This window comes from Chrysochloris asiatica, unplaced genomic scaffold (assembly GCF_000296735.1).
Source record: "Chrysochloris asiatica unplaced genomic scaffold, ChrAsi1.0 scaffold00348, whole genome shotgun sequence".
Taxonomy (NCBI): domain Eukaryota; kingdom Metazoa; phylum Chordata; class Mammalia; order Afrosoricida; family Chrysochloridae; genus Chrysochloris; species Chrysochloris asiatica.
In genome coordinates, this window is record NW_006408866.1 from 696,223 (window position 1) to 716,207 (window position 19,985).

The window sequence follows — 19,985 nt, forward strand, 5'->3', positions numbered from 1 at the left end:
GGCACACACTGGCCACAACATTATATACCATAGACCAGAGGCTGCGAATCCAAGGTGTTTTGTATGTGTGTGGTTTCCTTCCCCTCCGTAGTGTTCCAGAGTGTTTTTTGTTGTTTACCTTTGTATTTTGAAATGATCATAGCTTCACAAGAAATTACAAACATGGTACTTGGAGGCCCACCCTTTGCAGTTTGTTTATCTGCTCAAGGGGCAGGGTGATACCATAGTACCCACCGCATGGGGCAGTCGGGAGACCTGAATGTGAGGCCCTAGCACAGTGACAGAGCTCTGGAAGTAGAATCCACTGTAACCTTGTTGGAGGTAAAGAGAGGCAAGTGTCAGCAAGTGAAAGGCTAGAGGAGAGATTCGTATAAACCAGCAACCAGAGACATCATAACTCAATCAGGAATGGTGAGCTGGTTCTGAACAGACATATCAAATGACCCTCCACCAGAAGCCTCCTTTGTAAAGGCCCCGACTTGCCTACTCCAAGCAGAGAGCTGGCCTTGGAGGGAATGGTCCAGCCTCCTTGCTCATATGGAGGTCTAACTGTGAAGCTAGGTTTGCAACTAATTTCAGTATTGAGAAAGGAGTTTTTGTGGGAATGACGTTTTCATGAAGAAGACATGGCTCTCCTTACTGGTCTGCATTACCATTGACCCTGGCCAGTCCTCCTGTTATAATCCAGTTATAGGTGTCCTGCCTGGTACCCCTGGTGGGTCACAGCCTATAGAGTTGGAAGAGAAAAAGGTTTGACGGTAGAAACTCAGCTGACAATTGTTAAATGAGGCTGTTGGCTGTCTCCTTAGACTGCCAGTTGATTAAAAGGCCACAATACCATTCCTGTTCTACCAGAAACTGAGTTGTATTCCTTGGAAGCAAATTAAGTTTGAGATGTGTAAATATCATCATAAAGATTAAACATTTCAGTTGAGCTGATATTCTTAAGTGATCCCCAGACACCCAGCCATGCCTTTGGATTAGCATAATTGGAACACCAGTGATCAGAACTTAATTAGAACTTAATTGAACTGTCACAACAAACAGTGTTGGCTTAGTGGTTGCATTGTGACATTCTCTAGGAAATTCTTCCTTCCTGAGCATCTGAACTGAGCTAATCATTTTTTTACTGTAAATGATTTTTTATGAAAAAGCTTAATAGCATTAGGAGTAAAAAGCAGTGAAAACTCAAATGAGTTGGTTTCAGCTGGACAGTGTAAAGTGTCCTATACTAATATTCCTACATCTGTTCCTGTTAACTCTTTGAGGGCATGTCCTATAAGGTTTTTGGCAGGAGGGTTGTATGGAAAAGGGAAGCATAGTGGCTTTGTACGTTAAACACTGTGCTGTGAACCACAAGATTCTCAGGTCGAGCCTACCAGCCGCTCTGCAGGAGAGGATGAAGCTTCTGCTCCCATAAAGATGTAAAAGCCTCGGAAACCCAGTACAGTGTTGTGATGAATCGTAAAGGACTCAAGGCACTTAACAACAACAACAACGTAGACAAGAGGCCTATGGGAAGATCTTCCAGTGGGGTCTGAGATGATGTCTTCATGACCCAATTTCTCTCTCTCCAACTTGTGGACTTTGTTTTATCCATCCCCAGACAGGTCTTCCTCCCTGTATGACACCAGGGTGTGCTCTCTAAGATTCTAGTATTGCAGAAAGAAAGTCTCCCCGCAGAGTTTTGCTCTAATTGAACAAACTCAGGTCTGTGACCCACTTTGGGATCAGTCCTTGTGGGAAGGAAGATTTAGGCAAAGGAAAGGGGCCCCACCCAAGGTACACAGCTGGAGAGGAAGAGGAAATAACCAAAAGGAACTGTTTCCAAAACAGTTCTCTTGGTTATGCTTAAATAGCAGAAAACTGGTCTCAGTGGCAGATGGTCCTGAACTGGTTTGATTCAGGGACTCCCTCTTGCAAAGTCAGCTTTATCCCAGGGCTGACTTCCCTTGGGGAATCAGAACATCTAGGACCACTGGCCTAGCCTTTGCATCCTCCCACTCCACCAACCAGAAAGAGAGGACCAGCCAGCTCTGTTAGCAGTTCTTTCCCAGAAGTCCTGACATGGTCCTCTCACATCAGACCACGCTGGAAGGGGCCAAGCGCCCATTCCCCATTCACTCAGACCTGATTGTCTTAAGTCAAGCATCAGGGGTGATTGACTAATCCCAGCTGCTTAATCAAGGCTCACAGATGGGGTTAGCCCTCGCCATTCATGATAATGTGCTGGACAGCAAGGTCGGTTTGAACCACAAGGTCGATGGTTCAAACTCACCAGTCGCTCCTTGGAAACTCTGCACAGGGTCGCTCTGAGTCAGAACGGATCGACAGCACTTAACAACAACTACTCACCTCAAGCTTTGGAGAGGAGGCGTGGTTACTGGACACTGAGATAACCTCCACAGTGGTGCCGTGTCTCTTGTGCCTTTATATCTGGAGACCAGCACAGGGCTTGACACACAGTGTGACCGTTCCTCAGGAAATAGTTACCGCACAGGGTAACTGGAATGAAAAAAAGAGAGATGTATACGTGAGTCCAGTGATGGTTGGGAATAAGTCTGACCTCAGCCTTTCCATCTCTCCCCCTGTCCTCACCCCGGCAACATGAAAATTTTCCTTCCTCCTTTTAGTCACTCATCAAATTCCATTACAATGAAGAGTAGTGTAAACAATGGTTGGATCAGGAAATGATTTCTAACTCCTGACTAGTTCTTTGATGATCTCATGACACTAAAATTTGCCATTATGAATAATTCAGCAAAACAAAACCTTTGTTGTTGTTGTTGTTTGTCTGCTTTTACAGTCCTTGCCCAGCTTGTAGTTATTTATTAGAGTTGTTGTGTTTTTAATCAAATACCTGAATGGCTATTTAAAAAGGGGCCAGGACCCTAGCCAGTGGTAGAAGAAACTCCCTTCCTTGGTGTTAACCAATAAATAGAATTAGTGAATTTTGTTTCAAATTATACTGTAAGGAGAGGGGAAAAGAGAGATTGTGGTCGAAAGGCACGTGGTCGCTTTATTTTAGCATCGCTCCTTTTGGTCTTCTAGAGATGGCTGTCTTAGGCCTGCACAGGGATTGTGTGTATTGTGATTGTGTGTATTGTGTGTATCATGATTGTATGTATTGTGAACTTCTTTTGAGAATTATTGCTTTTCTTTAATGAAATTATCTAACACAATGAGACATAGGGGATTTTGAAATTTTCTGGGATACTTATTTTGGTATCTAGTTATGGCCCAGGTGTTTGATTATTTCTTTGGGCTATAGTTATGGATCAGTGTTGTCTTGTCTGGGTATTCTCAGTGTCTGGGGGTTAATTTTGGACAGTCCTTATGCTGAGACTGTAGAAGAATTGATTCATTTGAGTTCTGGTGTTGGAGGAGAATATTGAAAGTGTCATGGGCTGCCAAAAGAACCAATAGATCCATTTTGGGAGAATATAGCCAGAGTGCTCCTTGGAGGCCAGGTTGGCCAGACTTTGCTTCTCATTCTTCGGACATATTGTCAGGAGGGACCAGTCGTTGGAGAAGGATATCATGTTTGGTAAGGTGGAGGGTCAGAGAAAAAGAGGAAGACCCCCAGTGAGATGGATTGGCAAAGTGGCAGCATCGATGGATTCAAGCGTGACAACAGTAGTGAGGTTGGCCCAGGATTGGGTAGTGTTTCATTCTGCTGTGCTGCATAGGGTTGTTATGAGTTGGTACTAACTCAATAGCACCTAACAACAACAACAACCTATGCTGAGAGAAGGAGTCTATGTCTTCTAAGTACATACATGGCCACAGCCCTTAGCTGGGCAGCACTGACCATACTTGGTCTACATCTCCATCATGCTAGCACAAGTGATTGGACCAGGAATAAGTGCTGGGCCTATGGGCAGCCACTTTAGGATGGCAAGTGAGTAGGAAATGGCCTATTACAATTGCTCTACCCAGTGAGGTAGTCTGTTCTGGCTAGCATCTAACCAGCCCCATCACATGCTACCTTTCCAAGAGTTGGGATATGAGGCAAACAGAGACTAGGCAGACAGTAGGCTAGGGCTTAGTGGTTTGGCGCTGTAGGATAAGCACTGGGCTGCTAACTGCAAGGATGGCAATGTAAACCTATCAGCCACTTCTCAGAACCCCATACGGGGCCACTTTATAGGAACTGACTCGATGGCATTTAACAGCAACAACATGACTTATGGGAGAGAGGTACCCAGAGACAAGGGGAAATATTTAGAAACCGTGCGTGAGCAAAAGTCGTGAAAAAACGGTGGAGAACCTGGAGGCGAACACATTAAAAATGACAAGGCAGCACCAAATACAGAAAGAAACCCTGGCAAGAGAGCTGACTTCCACATTGAACTAGAACCAGAACTGCTGTTGGCTCCAGAAGCGGGTGGGTGCCGGGTGCTTCTCCCATACCCAGAACACTTTGACGCTGACCAGCCTCTTCCTGAGACCTGTGTGCCCCATGGTGGGAGGGATTCTTGGTTTTCTTGTCACCTCATCTGCCTTCCCAGTGGCTCCCATGGTCGGCTGTCTTATTGTTCAGCAGTGTTTCTGTCTTCTCCCTTGGGGGAGACCTGACCATGTGACTGCTTTGCTAAGTGGAAGGAACAGACAGGATATGTGATACTTCCAAGTGCAGTGTTGACCATATGCCCGTCGCTCTGTCATACTGCAGCTCGAGGCGGTTCTGTCCGTCTGAGTCCCAGAGCAGACAATGTGGAGCAGAGCCACAGCCATGTGAAATATTTGTGTTGTCTAAGGGCAAGGAAACCATTAGAACCTACTGAGATTTGAGGATTGTGTGTTATTGCAACAAAACCTTGCCTAAGCTGGCTTATGTTGTTAACGGTTGTCATATCAGCCCCTGACTTATCGCGGCTCCAAGTCCAACGGGTTGGGCCATTGTGACCCATCCATTGGGTGTTTACTGACTGTTTTTTGTTTGTTTGTTTGTTTGTTTGTTTCTTAAGTTTTTATTGTGAATTGAGTGATAGTTTACATGGGAGGACATCAGCTTTACATTCATCCTATCATATTTTGATTCATTGCAATGATCACAGTCCCTTCCGTGCATCATCAAACAACCAAAGGGTACACCCTGCAAGCCTGCCCCCCAGTTGTCAGCACACAGTCCCTCTCCCTCCCTGAGTCCAGAGTCCCCTGCCGCTCCATCTCTCCACGTCATCGTCTCTGCATCCATCTCTGGCATCACTGCTTTTCTGGATAGGGTCCCGCACTCCGCTTTTCTCTCTTAATGGTCCCAAGGTCCTCTGCTCTTGGACTGCAAGATCAACCACTCCCCTCTTCTTGTTACAAAACATCTACCTTTACATTTGCAACACTCACAATCAGTCCTGATAGCAATTATTCACTATTGAACCACAAGAGTCTTATCCCCATTTCCTTTCATCAGCCCTGTCCAGACAGGTTGGAAACCACTCAGTGGAAATTCTACCTTCCCCCATACCCTCTGGAACTAGGCTCCATCTTGAAAGCTTGTAAGCTAGTACTGACTGGTTTTTGAAAAGAGATCACCAGGTTTTTCTTCCTAGTCTTAGTTTAGAAGAACCTGTACAGCATCACAGCAACATGCTGACAGGCAGGTCATGGTTTCACTAGAGGTACATTGACTGGGAATTTAATCAGCACTGGACTGAGAACCACAAGGTCGTCGGTTCAAACCCACCAGCTGCTCCTCAGAAACCCTACTCTGGGTCTCTATGAGTTAGAACTGAGTCAACAACTGAGTTGACGCTTAACAACAACTCCCACGTGCAAGGTGGGAATTCCTGATTCTCTCTCTTCCTCTGTTGGTCCAGGTAAATAGAGACCAATTGTTGGGCCTTGGATGGATGCTTGCAAACTTTTAAGACTCCAGGCATTGTGACTGGAACTAGGAGGTAGAAGAGAAGTACTAAACATGAACATATTTCTATTGCTTGCAAACCCAAAGGGTGTCAGCCAACACAATGTCATAGAGCCACACACAGTAAGCCGCTCAGCATTTCCTTGTGACTTCTGTTTTCCTGGGGTGGACTGAAATTAGTCAGCGGATGCAGATGCAGTTATTTTCCAGTGTTGGGTGTTTCCCTTCACGGTCTTCAGGCCTCCAGTAGTCTCCTGCATGTGTCTCAAGCCTAAAACTTGGTGTATTTGAATTCAACCCCTTAATGTATGCCTTGTCTCTCTTTGAAGTTCGAGTCTTTCAGAGTGATGGTCTTCCTTCCCCCCAATTCGGTTATAAAAAATTTCATACATAGAAGAATTGCGAGAGTTTTGCAAAATACCTCGATTCTACAGTTCACATTTGCTGCTAATTGTTTGTTGCTAATATATAAATGATCAATCCAGCCTTCTTCTTTTGAGTGTGTATTTCAGAGTTGCAGACACATGGCCATGTCTTTTTCTTAGACACTTTGTCTTTTTCTTTTAGTTCTCTCTCTGTATTTTTAATTGCTTTTGAACCTTGTTTGAGATTGCCTTAACTGTTTCCTCTGCTTGCCCAAACGTGTGCGTGTTTACCCTTTAGCTGTCCTGAACTCAGTGTATTTGTCCACGTTACTCAGACCCTGAGTACCCACAATCTTTTGATATCACTCTTGAATTTTTTCCCTTCAATTACTTCCTCTCTTTATCTCGTCACTCACCTCAACTTTTCGTTTGCTTTCTCTTCTCTCTTTCAGCCTCCCAGCAGATAATTTTTAAACTAAACAACAGTCGAACAATGTCTTCACTGTTCTGTGTGTTTGAGTATGCCTGGCACGTCCATGCTTGCCTAGAACAGAAAGGAAAATACAATTTCTCCCCATTTATTTCTTTACATCAAAAGCGATTAAATCGCTTTGTTTGACCTTCATACATCAGGCCATTTGGCTATTTTTAAAGTCTATTTACTAGAGTAAGTCAAGCTGCATTCCCTTCATAAAAGGAATCTTTACCACCACACAGGGCAGTAAATGCCAAGGGAACAATGCATCTTTTGTAGGACCAGCGGGAACCATTGCCCCCCTACAATTGCTGGATTGTTTCGATTAGTGTACCGCGATTCATGCTAGTTACACATTTACATTGTTGTACAAGTATTTTCTTACTTTGATTCAAGACAACTTATGAAAGGGATCCTGATGCTGGGATGCAGACGTAGAAGGCCCCGTTACATAGTCCAGTACATTTTTGTTTTATAGTTTTAGTAAAATTTTATCTTAGAGTAGTCTTAGATCTACAGGAAAATTGTGAAGCTACTTCCCATATACCCTTCACCCAGTTTCCCCTGTTTTTCTCTTCTATATAATTAAAAAAAAAAAAATTGTTGTTGTTGAGAATATATACAGCAAAACATATACCAGTTCAACAGTTTTTACTTGTAACGTTTAGTGCCACTGATGGCATGCTTTGAATTGTGCAGCTGCTCTCACCCTGGTTCTCTGAATTGCTCCTTCCCCGGGAACATGAACTCCGAGCTCCTGAGGTTCCTACCTCATCCTGCACGTTGCTCTGCTCCCTTGGATCCAGTAGAGATGGGTCTGAGAAGAGCACCATGCTCAAAGTCAACCATTTTACTAACTAGTTAAGGTAAACTATTGTTCAGGTTTAAGAAGACTTCAGGAGATAATTTTGGTTTAAGGTTTGAAGATGATCTCAGAGCAATCATTTCAGGGGTCCAGCCACCCTCCATGGCACCAGCAAGTCTAGCGTCCATGATAATTTTAAAATCTGTTGTGTATTTTCCCCCTTTTGATCGGGATCCTTCTAGACAATCTTTGATCAATAGCTCAGACATGGTTGATCGTGATTGAGCACCCTCCGGTTCTTCTGGTCTCATGGCAGAGAAGGCAGTTGTCCATGGAGGTGATGAGCCACATAGCCCATTGTTGTTATTGTGAAGTGCCTCATTTTCCTCATGAGGGGCAGCTGGTGGCTCCTCTTTTTATTCCTGATTCTCTGTCTTCCTCTGTTGGTCCAGGTAAATAGAGACCAATTGTTGGGCCTTGGATGGATGCTTGCAAATTTTTTTAAGACTCCAGGCATTGTGAATGGAACTAGGAGGTAGAAGAGAAACACTAAACATGTTATTACACCAGTTAACTGGGAGGTCTCAGGAAATCATGACCCTAAGCCTCCAAACCACAAAACCTAATCCTCTGAGGTGTTTGGTTGTACCTAAGCAGCCTTAGCAGCTACTCTTTTGTTGTTGTAAATATAACTATCACACAACATCTGCCATTTCAGCTCTTCATGGGTCTATAGCTTATTGACAGCAATTACATTATCAGCTCTATAAGCCCTCCTCTTCATCAACACAATATTTCCATCACCTTGTACCCTTTGAACTCACTAAATTCAGTTCATTTGATTTTATTTCCTTGGCCAGTAGTGTTACAGTTTTTTAATAAAAGCCTGTCAGTGATGAGATAAAAACCTACAAATAATCTCCAGCAACCCAGGCACTACTACATTTTAGCTTTCAGTAAAAAAATATTACCTTCCTTTCTGGGGAACATCAATTTCACTGCAATCTTTCCAACCTTCTCTAGGATTTTAGAGCTGAGGTGGGTATCTCAAAATGAAGGAAACAACTGAAGGAAAAAAATTCTAATAAAGCATTTTGTTGTTTGTTGTTAGGTGCTATTGAGTCGGTACTGATTCAAAGCGACCTTATGCACTGCCCGATCCTGGGCCAACCTCACAATCATTGCCATGCTTGAGCCCATTGATGCTGCCACTTGGCCAATCCATCTCGCTGGGGGTCTTCCTCTTTTTCTCTGACCCTCCACCTTACAAAACATGATATCCTTCTCCAGCGACTGGTCCCTCCAGACAATTAGTCCGAAATATGAAAGACAAAGTTTGGCCATCCGGCCTCCAAGGAGCACTCTGGTTGCACTTCTTCCAACACAGATCTGTTGGTTCTTTTGGCAGACCATGGCACTTTCAATATTCACCTCCAACACCATAACTTAAAGGCATCAATTCTTCTACAGTCTTTCTTATTCACTGTCCAGCTTTCACATGCATGTGAGGTTATTGAAAATACCATGGCTTGGGTCATGCTGACATCTTTGCTCTTCAACACTTTAAAAAGGTCTTGTGCAGCAGATGTGCCTAATGCAATACGTCATTTGATTTTGGGAGGGAAATTTCCCAAAGTGATGTCAATAATTCCCAAGCTCACATGTCAGAATTCTTGTGCACAAGTTCTTTGTCACTTTAATGCTTAGAGTTGAATGATGAATGAATTCATTTGATTATATCCCTGTTCACTGATCACCTACTTTGTGTAAGGCACCCAAGTGAGCGCTGGGAATATAAAGACGAAGAACTAGCCGTCGCTGCAGAGAGTTTCCAGCTCAGTAGGAGAGAGAGACTCATGGGAAGGCGGTTAGGTATGAGGTGCTGTGGCATTGGGTACCCAGAAATCTAGGAGAGAGCCCATCCTAAACTGGATGTTGTTGTTCTTAAGTGCTGTTGAGTTGATTCCGACCCGTAGCGACCCTACATAGGGTTTCTGAGGAGCGGCTGGTGAGCTTGAACTGCCGACTTTGTGGTTCAAACCAATCTTTCAGTCAAGTGCATTAACCCACAGTGCCACAGTAGAGTGAGAATAATCAGGAGTTACCAACTATAGAAGAAAAGAATAGTAGTTAGGACTTTTCTCTTGTAGTGACAATCTAACTGAAACTGGTTTAAGGAAAAGTAGGAACATATTGGCTCATGCACACTGAGAGTCCGGATGACTCTGGCTTCAGTAATAGCTGGATCCAGGGTCTAGTACCATGCCGTCAGGAATGTGCCTTCAACAGCCTACCCAGCAGTCATCAGCATTATTCACATTTGTCACTTTAATCGAGTCTCCTGAACTCTTTTCAGGACTGCCTCAAGTGGGGTGATGGATGTAATCCAACTGTGGTGGTTTCCTTCCCATTGCCAAGTGGATGATTTGGCAACATCTGGGGCCAACCAGCCATGAGGAAGAGTCAACTGGGGGGACTTCAGCGAGTTTTTCTTGCTCTTAAGAAGCATCCCATTGCAGACATGACACATTGGATGCCTCCGGGTATTGCCTTCTGCATAGGATATCCCGAACTGTGACAACTGTTTTGAAACCATGAGGAGAAGAAGCCATGAAAGAGAGCAGCCAACACGGTAGGAAGATGGAAGGAACCTGGTTCTTGGTGGCGTCAGTGAGATGTTGGATCATCAGTAGGGGGATTCCAGCTCGCCTTGGAATCATACTTGCCTCCAGATTTCTGTGATCTGAGATAATAAATACTCGTATGGTTTAAGCCATTTCAAAATTTAATTATTGTCCCCATGTCTGCTTTGGGCCGCAGATGAGCTGCCATGGATTTTCTTCTTCAGCCACTAGTACCATGGTGGTTCCATCTTAAACTGAGAATACCAACCGCTTCTACTTGCTTATGGACTCCTGGTGTGGCACAGAAGGATCAGTACAGCTAACCACAAGGTCGGCTGTTCAAACTCACTAGCTGCTCCTTGGAAACCTTGTATAAGGTCACTATGAGTTGGAACCGACTTGACAGTACTGAACACTAAATGTGCTTACCGTCTTAAATAGAGTTCTGGGTAAGTCAGTGTTTCTAGGTGTTGTAACGTACATTTTTTTAAAGCCTTTGGATTTGCCTCTTTCCTATTTGTGACAGAAACTTGTCTCTAGTAATTAAATCTGACAACAGCTCTACACAGTAGAGCACTTACTGTAGAATTGCTCCCCACACTCTTTGATTTAGTAAAGTTTTAATAAAAGTTGTTTATTAAAAGTTATCGAGTAAAGATGTTTTTTTGTTTGTTTGTTTGAACGCCTAAGACACCGTAACTGGCCCTACGTTGAGGCATCTCTCCCATTGCTCAGCTCTGCTTTCTTTCCTTTGTTGGGGGTGGCTCAGTGTCAGGTAGCATCTTTGTGACAAAGCAGGACTAACAAGTTCCATTCTAGAACTTGTGATCCTGGTGCTCAAAGACAATCTCTTTCCTAGTAGTTTCAGAAAGACCCCTAGTCACCCTCTAATCGATCCATCTTGGCTCATGAGTGTATCCTTGGATGAGTCACAGTGGCCAAAAGGCTCTGATTGCTGAGCCCAGAGATGGGGGATCATCCCTGGAAGATGAGGGTGTGGTCAGTCTTACATGGACAGAGAATGGCTGAGGGTGTTTCCTCAAAAGGAAGAGATGTGTTCTGTTGCCATAGTAGATTGAACAAGAAACAAACAAACACATGCCCACTACTAGAGGGAAGGACATTTCAAATAGGTGAAACATGCACATGAGGTCACTGAAAATATCATGGCTTCTGTCAAGTGCACCGTAGTGTCAAACTGACATCTTTGCAGCAGATTTGCCTACTGCAATATATCATTTGATTTCTTGACCGCTGCGTTCATGAGTATAGCTCCCTGTCAGTGTACTACTATAACAATTTAAAAATTATCTTCAGCAGAATTTGTACTTGCATGTGATAGTAATGATACGCTTAGATGGTTTCTGCATTCTGTTGGGTCACCGTTCTTTGAAATGGGCACACATATGCATCTCTTTTAGTCAGTTGGCCAGGTAACTGTTTTCCAAATTTCTTGGCATAGAGGAGTGGAGCCTCTAGTTTCAGTTTGCTGAAATAATTTGTATTCTATCATTTACTGAAGCTTTTTTTTTTTTATTTTAACCCCAGTGCCTTCATTGAAGCTTACATGTCTTCAGTACCATTAGTTCTTGATCATATGCTACCTTTTGAAATGGTTGACTGCCAAGCAGTTCTTTTCGATACAGTGATTCTGTGTATTCCATCTTCTTTTGATACTTTCTGCTTCATTAAATATTTTGCCCATAGAATCCATCAATATTCCAATTCAAGGCTTAAATATTTTTCTTCAGGTATTTCAGCTTGAGAAATTTTGAGTGTGTTTTTTCCTTTTGGTTTGCACATTTGATTATAATACTTTGTCTTCTACCCTTTGAAATTTTCTGGTCTACTCTTCTACTTCATAATTTCCTCTGGTTACTTTAGCTTCTCTCCATTCAAGAGTTGAGTTTCAGAGTCTCTTCTGACATCCATTTTGGTCTTTCTTTTCTGTGTTTTTAATGACTTTCTGCTTTTCATATATATATATGTATTCATATTCATATATATATATTTCATATATATATATACATATTATATATATATTCATATATAATGCTCTGGATGTCATCCTACAACTTGTCTGGTCTTCCATCATTAGTGTCTAATAAATCAAATTTGTTCTTGAGATGGTCTCTAAATTCAAGAAAGATATAGTAAGGTCATATTTTGGCTTGATCCCTTTACTGCTGCCACTGTGCTAATCCATCTCGTTGGGTGTCTTCCTCTTTTTCACTGACCCTCCACTTTACCAAGTATGAATCACCATTTATGTTGTTAAAGAAAGTGTTTGCAATGAAGAAGTCATTGGTCTTGCAAAACTCCAGCATCATTTCTATTAGCAAGGCCATACTTCCTAACTACCAGTCCTTACTCTTTGTCTTCCAACCTTTGCATTCCAATCACCAGTTGTTATCAGTATACCTTGATTGCATGTTTGATCAATTTCAGACTGAAGAAGTTTGTAGAATTCTTTAATTTCATCATCATTGACTTTAGTGGTTGGTGTGTGAATTTGAACAATAGTGGTATTAACAGGTCTTCTTGTAAGCATATGGATATTATCCTTTCACAGATAGAGTTGTACTTCCAGACAGATCTTGAAATGCTCTTTTTGTCAATGACACCACTATGGCTACACAATATGTTTTGATATTGGAAAGTAAAAGGACTTCTTCTTTATTGCTGGTCTTCAAAATTGTTTAAGTTATTCAGGGCCACTTGCCTTTCCATATCAAGTTGAGAATGAACTTTTCCATTTCCACAAATACTAAGTGATCGATGTTTTCCACCATCATATCTCTAAATAGCTTTCTCTGGGCTCTGTCCAGCAGTGCCCCCCTTCTTCCTCATTGAAGTCTAGAGCTACCTCTCTGAGGGTCGCTGATTCCAGTGGTGGCATTGTCACCAGCTCAACTGCCAGTGGTTTCCTGGGTATTCACTCACAAACAGTCCAAGCTCTAAGCAGGCAAAACCACTCTCTGGGACCCTCGCTCTAAGCTTCGACACCATTCCTCTTGATGGTGTCATTCCCAGCATAGTAAACATATGACTGTTTGATTCAGTACAGCCAGTGCCTGTCCATTTCAGCTCACTAATGCCTGAGATAGTGATCTTCATGCATTCCATTTCCTTTTTGTCAACTTCCAATTTTCCTAGATTCATACTCACATATTTCACATTCTGATCATTAATGGATGTTTGCTGCTGTTAATTCTCAATTTGAGTTGTGTCCTATCAGCAAATGAAGGTCCCCAAATCTTTGTTCCCTCCACACTATTAAAAGTCAGCTCTACTTTGAGGAGGCAGCTCTTCCCCAGTCATATTTTGAGTGCCTTCCTACCTGAAGGGCTCATCTTCTGCCTCAATACCAGACAGTATTTTCCTCCTCTTCATAAGGTTGTCAATGGCTAACCTTTCAGAAGTGGCCCACCTCTCCTAAGTCCTAGTCTTAGTCTGGAAGCTCTGTTGAAACCTGTCCACCTTGGATGACCTTGCTGGTATTTAAAACATAGCTCCAGCATCCCAGTGACACACAACTCACCTCAGTACCACAAATTGGCAGGCGAAGGGTGCTCATATCCTTAGGGTTTTTCAAGGCTTATCTTCGCTTTAGAATTTTGCTGTAACAGAAATACCATCAATGAATGGCTTTAACAGACCAAGTATTTCCTCTCAGTTATAGGAGGTTGGAAGTCTGAATTCGGAGCCCAGGCTCTAGGGGAAGGCTTTTTCTGTTGGCTCTGGAAGGAAGGTTTTTGTCTCTCCTGAGCCTGTTTGCTCTTAGAATGTCAGTCTTGTGCTTAACATCTGTCTTCCCCCATCTCTGCTATTTGTTTAATATCTCTTATTTCTCAAAAGAGATTCCCTCAAGGTAAACTAACAGGAATCCTGCCTCATTAACATAACAGAGACATCCTATTCCTAAATGGGATTACCTCCACAGGTAGGTTGTTGTTGTTAAGGTTCGGACTTATAGCAACCCCATGTAGTGTTTCTGAGGAGCAGTTGGTGAGCTTGAACCACTGAACCTGTAGTTCAAACCACCCTTGCAGTCCAGCGTATTTGCCCACAGCACGACACCAGGACTTCTCAACAGGTATACAGGTTAGGATTTACCATAGGTTTGGGCACCCTGACAAATTGAACCCATAACAGGTATCCTCTGGCAAGTGATGCAAGAGGGTGAGTCAGAAGCCATGTGTCTTTATGATTTCACCTCAGAAGCCACACTCCATCATTTCTGTCCTCTCCTATTGGTTATACAGGTCAGCCCTGTTCACTGTGGGAGGGAAGACTGTCAGAAGATGAGAAGCATTTTGTGGCAGCCACAGTTTCCATGGATTGCAATCAAATATAATGTTTAAAGTAGGCAATCTAAATTGCATTTATATTAAAAGAGGACATCTCTTTGACACTATGAAAATGCATTAAGACATCTAGTAGGTACATAAAAAATTGCTTCCAATTTCTTCAACTCAATTTTTGCTGTCCATCTTTCTAATGATAAGTGTATTATGCCTCCAGGGATTATGGCTTTGCCAGAATAGTGAAGTACTGATCCTACTGAAGAGAAAGGTTGTTAGCGACAATTTCTATGATGCATGTTTCACTCTTAATACAAGTGTTGTCATTTTTGCAGTACTGTGTCCCTTGTGTATCTATGTGCTCTTTGTAGAGCTGTGTGGTGAACGTCATATTTGGCTACGTTATCTAACCCTTATGTCAGAAGCATCCTATCCCATTGGGTCAATGGACCACTAATGAGCAACTTCTTCATATTTGACCAGTTTTCTGTGTTTGCTATTACTTGTATGTCTAATGTTGCCGTGAACATTTTCCTCCTTATACCATGCTGCTTGTTGTGTTAAACTATTTCTGGACAATAAAATTCTAGAAATGGAGTGTTTACATGGTTGCATTTATGATTTTGATTGTGTGTAATACGTTTTCCCCTGAAGGATTATGTTCTTCTTCTGCCTCCAGCAATGAATATATAAACCCACTTCATCACAATCATGCCAATACTGAACGTTGGTGTGGTGCTGTAGGGTAAGCACTGGACTGCTAACCTCAAGGTTGGTGCTTCAAGCCCACCAGCTGCTCCTTGGAAACCCTATACAGGGTGATTATGAGTCATAACCAACTCAGTAGCACTTAACAACAATTTTACATTTAAAATTCTAAAAATGCACCAGACTTGCATTTAATATTCAATTAGTACCCAGAAAAGCTAACTGATAACAAGGAAATTAGTATGATGAACTGATTCATAGCTAAACTGAAGCCCAGACTAGTCTGTGTTCACTGTTGATCACAACATCTTGCCTGTACGGAGTAGGTGGTATGGAAATGTAGCCCCTGTCCAATAAGATAGAGGTCATGGGCTTTGTAGACCTGGGATTCCATCACCTAACTAGACAAAGTGCCTGCCCCCTCTGTCTCAGTTTATCTCGTCTGGACGTCCTCTATAAGACGGTTGTCATGGGGATTAAATGAAAGGATGTGAGGCAACACCTGGCTTAGTGACATAAGGCCTAATAGCAGAGTCAGAATCTAGCTGATCTGGGACAAAAGAGAAGAAATTACTAGTCATTTGTTATTGCTATTGTTGTTATGATGCTAAACAAAAACGGAAATGTATTGGCCTACATAACTGGTCAGTCCAACTGTGCAGTAGACTGGGGCATGACTGGACCCAGAGGCATTAGTCCATTTCCCAGCTCTGCTGTCCTCTGAGTACTGCCCAGTGTTCTGGTGGGAATCAGGAGGCCCATTCAGGGGGCTGGTTGAAGGGAGTTTAATAATGGGACTTTTTATAAAAATATGAGTAGGTTGAGGGAAACCAGCAAGAGCTGATGATGCACCCAGGGCTTGCAACAGCTGAAAGTCCCTTCCTGTCCTTGGCCTGAAGGGACCAGGGAAGGCTGGCTTCAGTAGCTAGGTGAACGCTCTAGCTCTAGAAGAGGAACACAGCTACTGCCAGTCTACAAGCCAGCAGGGGGGGATAGATACCCTGTCCTTCCTCTCTTCCTCCTCCTCTGGCCTGCTGGTTCCCTCCATTACCTAGACCCAGCTGGAGGACTGGAGATCTGACTGATTTTATAAGCAGTCTCCTGAGGCACAAAGCTGAATGGAGAAGGGTGGATCTGGAAAGAAAAGGGAACATTTCTAGCACTCTCTGTGTCATCTTCATTCTTGGGCAGGAGTGCTCCACATGGCAGCCAGGATTTGGTGATACCCCCTACAAGGACCGGTCTCCACAGCAACTCTACAAGGCAGTGACTGACTTTGTTTGGGTTACAAGAAGAATCTTTAAATGGAAATTGGCACTGTACACATTCCCATTCTCAGCATGCCTTCTCAAGAACAGTGACTACAGGCCACTAGAGTTCTGTAGTCTTACGTCACAAGATATCCAGAGTGGGACGTGCCCGAGTCGGTGCAATGGCTTGAGGAAGTGATCAGTGGTCCAGGCTCCTTCCAGTCACCTGCTTCACCATATTTAGTGTCATGTGGGTTTTGACCAAAGGTACCATTCCACTTCCTGCCTCACATCCATGCTCCAAACTGAAAGAAACACAAGGAATTGTCTAGGGAAGAAGGGACAGCTCCTATATCAGGTAGTAGAACTTTCTCCAAAATCCCCAGGACATGTCCATTTCTCTCTCACATGGCAGAACGGTGCCCCTTCTGCCGCTAAATAGAAAATGAATGTGTTGCATGACTGCCGCAAGAGAGGCTGGGAGATAGAGTTGTTGGGCTAGGATGACTGTCATTTGGAAGTAATCAAGTTTCTGTTAATAAGGTTAAGTAGAGAACAGAGATGTTATTGGTGTTAAGTGGCGTCAAGTTGGTTCTAACCCATAGCAACCCTGTAAAGGGTTTCCGAGGAGCAGCTGGTGAGCTTGAGCCACAGACCTTGTGGTTCAAACCAACTGGGTGGGAAACCGACAGAGAACTGGACCAATAGCACCTGTGTCCTTGGTTTGCTCATTCAAACGTAGGGCCAGGTTCTGAGGGCTTGCACAGACTAGAGAAAAGCATCCAATGCAGTTACTTGGAAAAGAGAACGTGGGCCTAGATTTAGATAACCAAACCTTGCCTACCATTCCCAAAACATGTCATAAGCGTCTACTATGTACCCAAACCAAATCACGCCACTGAGCTGATTGTGATTCACAGTGACCCTCTATAGAGTTTCCCAGATGATCTTTACAGAAGCAGACAACCTCATCTCCCACCTGTAGAGCCGCTGGTGGGTTTGAACCACCACCAACCTTGTGGTTAACACACCAATGCTTAACCAACACCACCACCAGGGATCTTTCTACTACGTACAGTGTCCTTTTATTAGTGCCGGCTCTCAGAAAATATGCTTACCTAAAGAAGGAGCTCTGGGAGAGTAGTGGTTACGAATTGGGCTGCTAACCTCAAGGTCAGCAGTTTGAAACTAACAGCGGTTCCGCGGGAGAAAGATGAAGCGTTCTGCTCCCGTAAAGATTTACAGCCTCAGAAACCCTGTACAGGGTCGCTGTGAGTCAGAACCGACTCTACGGCACAGCACCACCCCAGATGGCTGGAGAAATGCCTTCAGAATTCTTTACATTGCTCATTGATGTGCTTGTAAACCTCAAAAAGGACTCATGCATATTCCATCCAACACAAGCAGTCAATGAACCTCTCCTTCCTTTGTCCTGCTCAGACATGGGGGTAAAACACATATGTCATTTAAACCTCCCTTTCTCTCTTTAGAGGAAAACAACGAAATTCATTGCCTGTGATTTTCTGACAGAGTGGTTATACAAGTAAGTCGTTCATGTCTTTGAATATTCATTGACCCTAAGGATTCAGTCACGTTAATTTGCAAGCAGAATGGCAACAATTGACTTGGATTCTTGCTTATTGTTTTCTTGTCTGTCAAACATATGGCACCATCATCAGTCATAATCCAAAGAGAATAGAGGAGCCGTTCACAGAATTCTTCTCCATTCCGTTTGTGGCCGAGTGGCTCAAGCATCAGTAAGTACCAACACAGAGTTTAAAACAATTTACTCCTAATTTTAAGACTGATTTAATGATAGCTTTCTCCAATCTAAGAGATTTAATCATGCAATCCACCCAGGATGCCAGGTCAGTTATACTTTCCTTGTATCTCTGGTGTTTTCAGTCTAATGGGACACATTCTGTATATGCAGCGATTATTCTAGAAGGACTTCAGAAATAAACATGCCTGTCCTACGTAATTTATCTTCTTTCTCTTTCCCTGTCCTCCTATCTCTTTGAAGGTCTTTATGCCTCAGGAAATACTACTAACCTTTCATGTATTCATTTTTAGTTCTATGAATAATTCATGTGTCTATCCTCCTTTCAAGAAACTCTGGTAGCAAGTCGGGAACTGGAAAGTGATATGCAAAAGATTGAAATAAGACCTTCACCTCACACCTTATACAAAAACCAACTCAACATGGATTAAAGACCTAAATGTGAATCCCAGAATTATGAAGGCCATCAATGAAAAAATTGGGACAAATGTGAGGGCACTAATTCAGGGAATAAACAGACTACAAAACATTCTGAAAACCAAACAAAAGTAGACAAAATAGATGAGTGGGACATACTAAAAATTAAAAACTTATGTGCATCAAAAGACTTCACCAGAAGAGTAAAAAGGGAACCCACAGAATGGGAAAAAATCTTTTGCAATGACACATCAGACAAGGGACTTACTTCTAAAATATATAGAAAACTACAACACCTCTACAATAAAAAGACAACACAATTAAAAAGTGGGCACAGGACATGAACAGACACTTCACCAAGAAGGAGATCCAGGAAACCAACAAACATGAAGAAATGTTCACGATCACTAGCCATTAGAGAGATGCAAATCAAAACAGCAATGAGATATCATCTCACACCAGCAACAACAGCAAAGATTTAAAAAAAAAAGTAGAGGGCAATAAATGCTGGAGGGGATGTGGAGAGACTGGGATGCTCCTGTATTGCTGGTGGGACTGCAAAATAGTCCAACCTCTCTGTAAAGCAATATGGCTTCCTCAGAAGGTTGGAAATAGAAATACCTATGATCCAGCAATTCCTCTATTTGGTATTTACCCACAAGAAATATGAGCCATAACATGAGTAGATATATGCACACCAATGTTCATAGCAGCACTATTTACAATAGCAAAAAGATGGAGATAGCCTAAGTACCCATCAACTGAAGAATGGATAAACAAACTATGGTACATACACACAATGGAATATTATGCTACCTTGAAGAATAACAAGGAAGCTGCAAGCCACCACATAACATGGATGAACCTTGAGGACATTATGTTGAGTGAAATTAGTCACAAAAGGAGAAATACTGCATAGGACCACTACTGTAAAAGACTAAGAAAACAGAACCCATACTAAAGGGGGGGGGGTGTTCTTTGCTGGTTGCTGGGACATGGGGGAGTGGGGTGAGGGGAGGGAGGGGAAGGTGGAGCACAGGGCAGGGAATAGACACAGGAAAGTTTGGGTGCTGGGGGGGTGCAATATACAAGAAGGGAGAGGGGGAATGGAAGAGCAAAGTGGATGGGAGAACAATTAGGCAGGTTTGCACGGGCTAAGTGGGACAGAGGTAAAGAATGATGTATGCACAACCTTGGAACAACGACTCTGGGATACAGGGATTGAGACATGGTTGGAATGGGTAAAAGGGGGAAAATAATGTTAAGATGTTTGGCTGTCTTTTGAATCTTAGTTTCCCTTGCATACCATTATAAAATAGACACTGGAGGGGGAGAGAAAGAAATAGTCAGAAATATCACCATAGAAAGCTTGTAAGTCCATCTTCTGCCTA

General features: G+C 42.9%; 1 protein-coding gene across 1 annotated transcript in view; it reads left to right on the forward strand.

Moving 5' to 3' along the window:
• The window catches only part of IQCK (IQ motif containing K), a gene marked incomplete at its 5' end in the record, with an annotated part of 114,739 nt that overhangs the window by 42,023 nt on the left and 52,731 nt on the right, over positions 1-19,985 (forward strand). The window contains 2 exons of the mRNA XM_006875972.1: positions 17,888-17,940; positions 18,077-18,154. Of these exons, the coding sequence (XP_006876034.1) occupies positions 17,888-17,940; positions 18,077-18,154 (131 nt within the window). The remainder of the gene's footprint in view (positions 1-17,887; positions 17,941-18,076; positions 18,155-19,985) is intronic.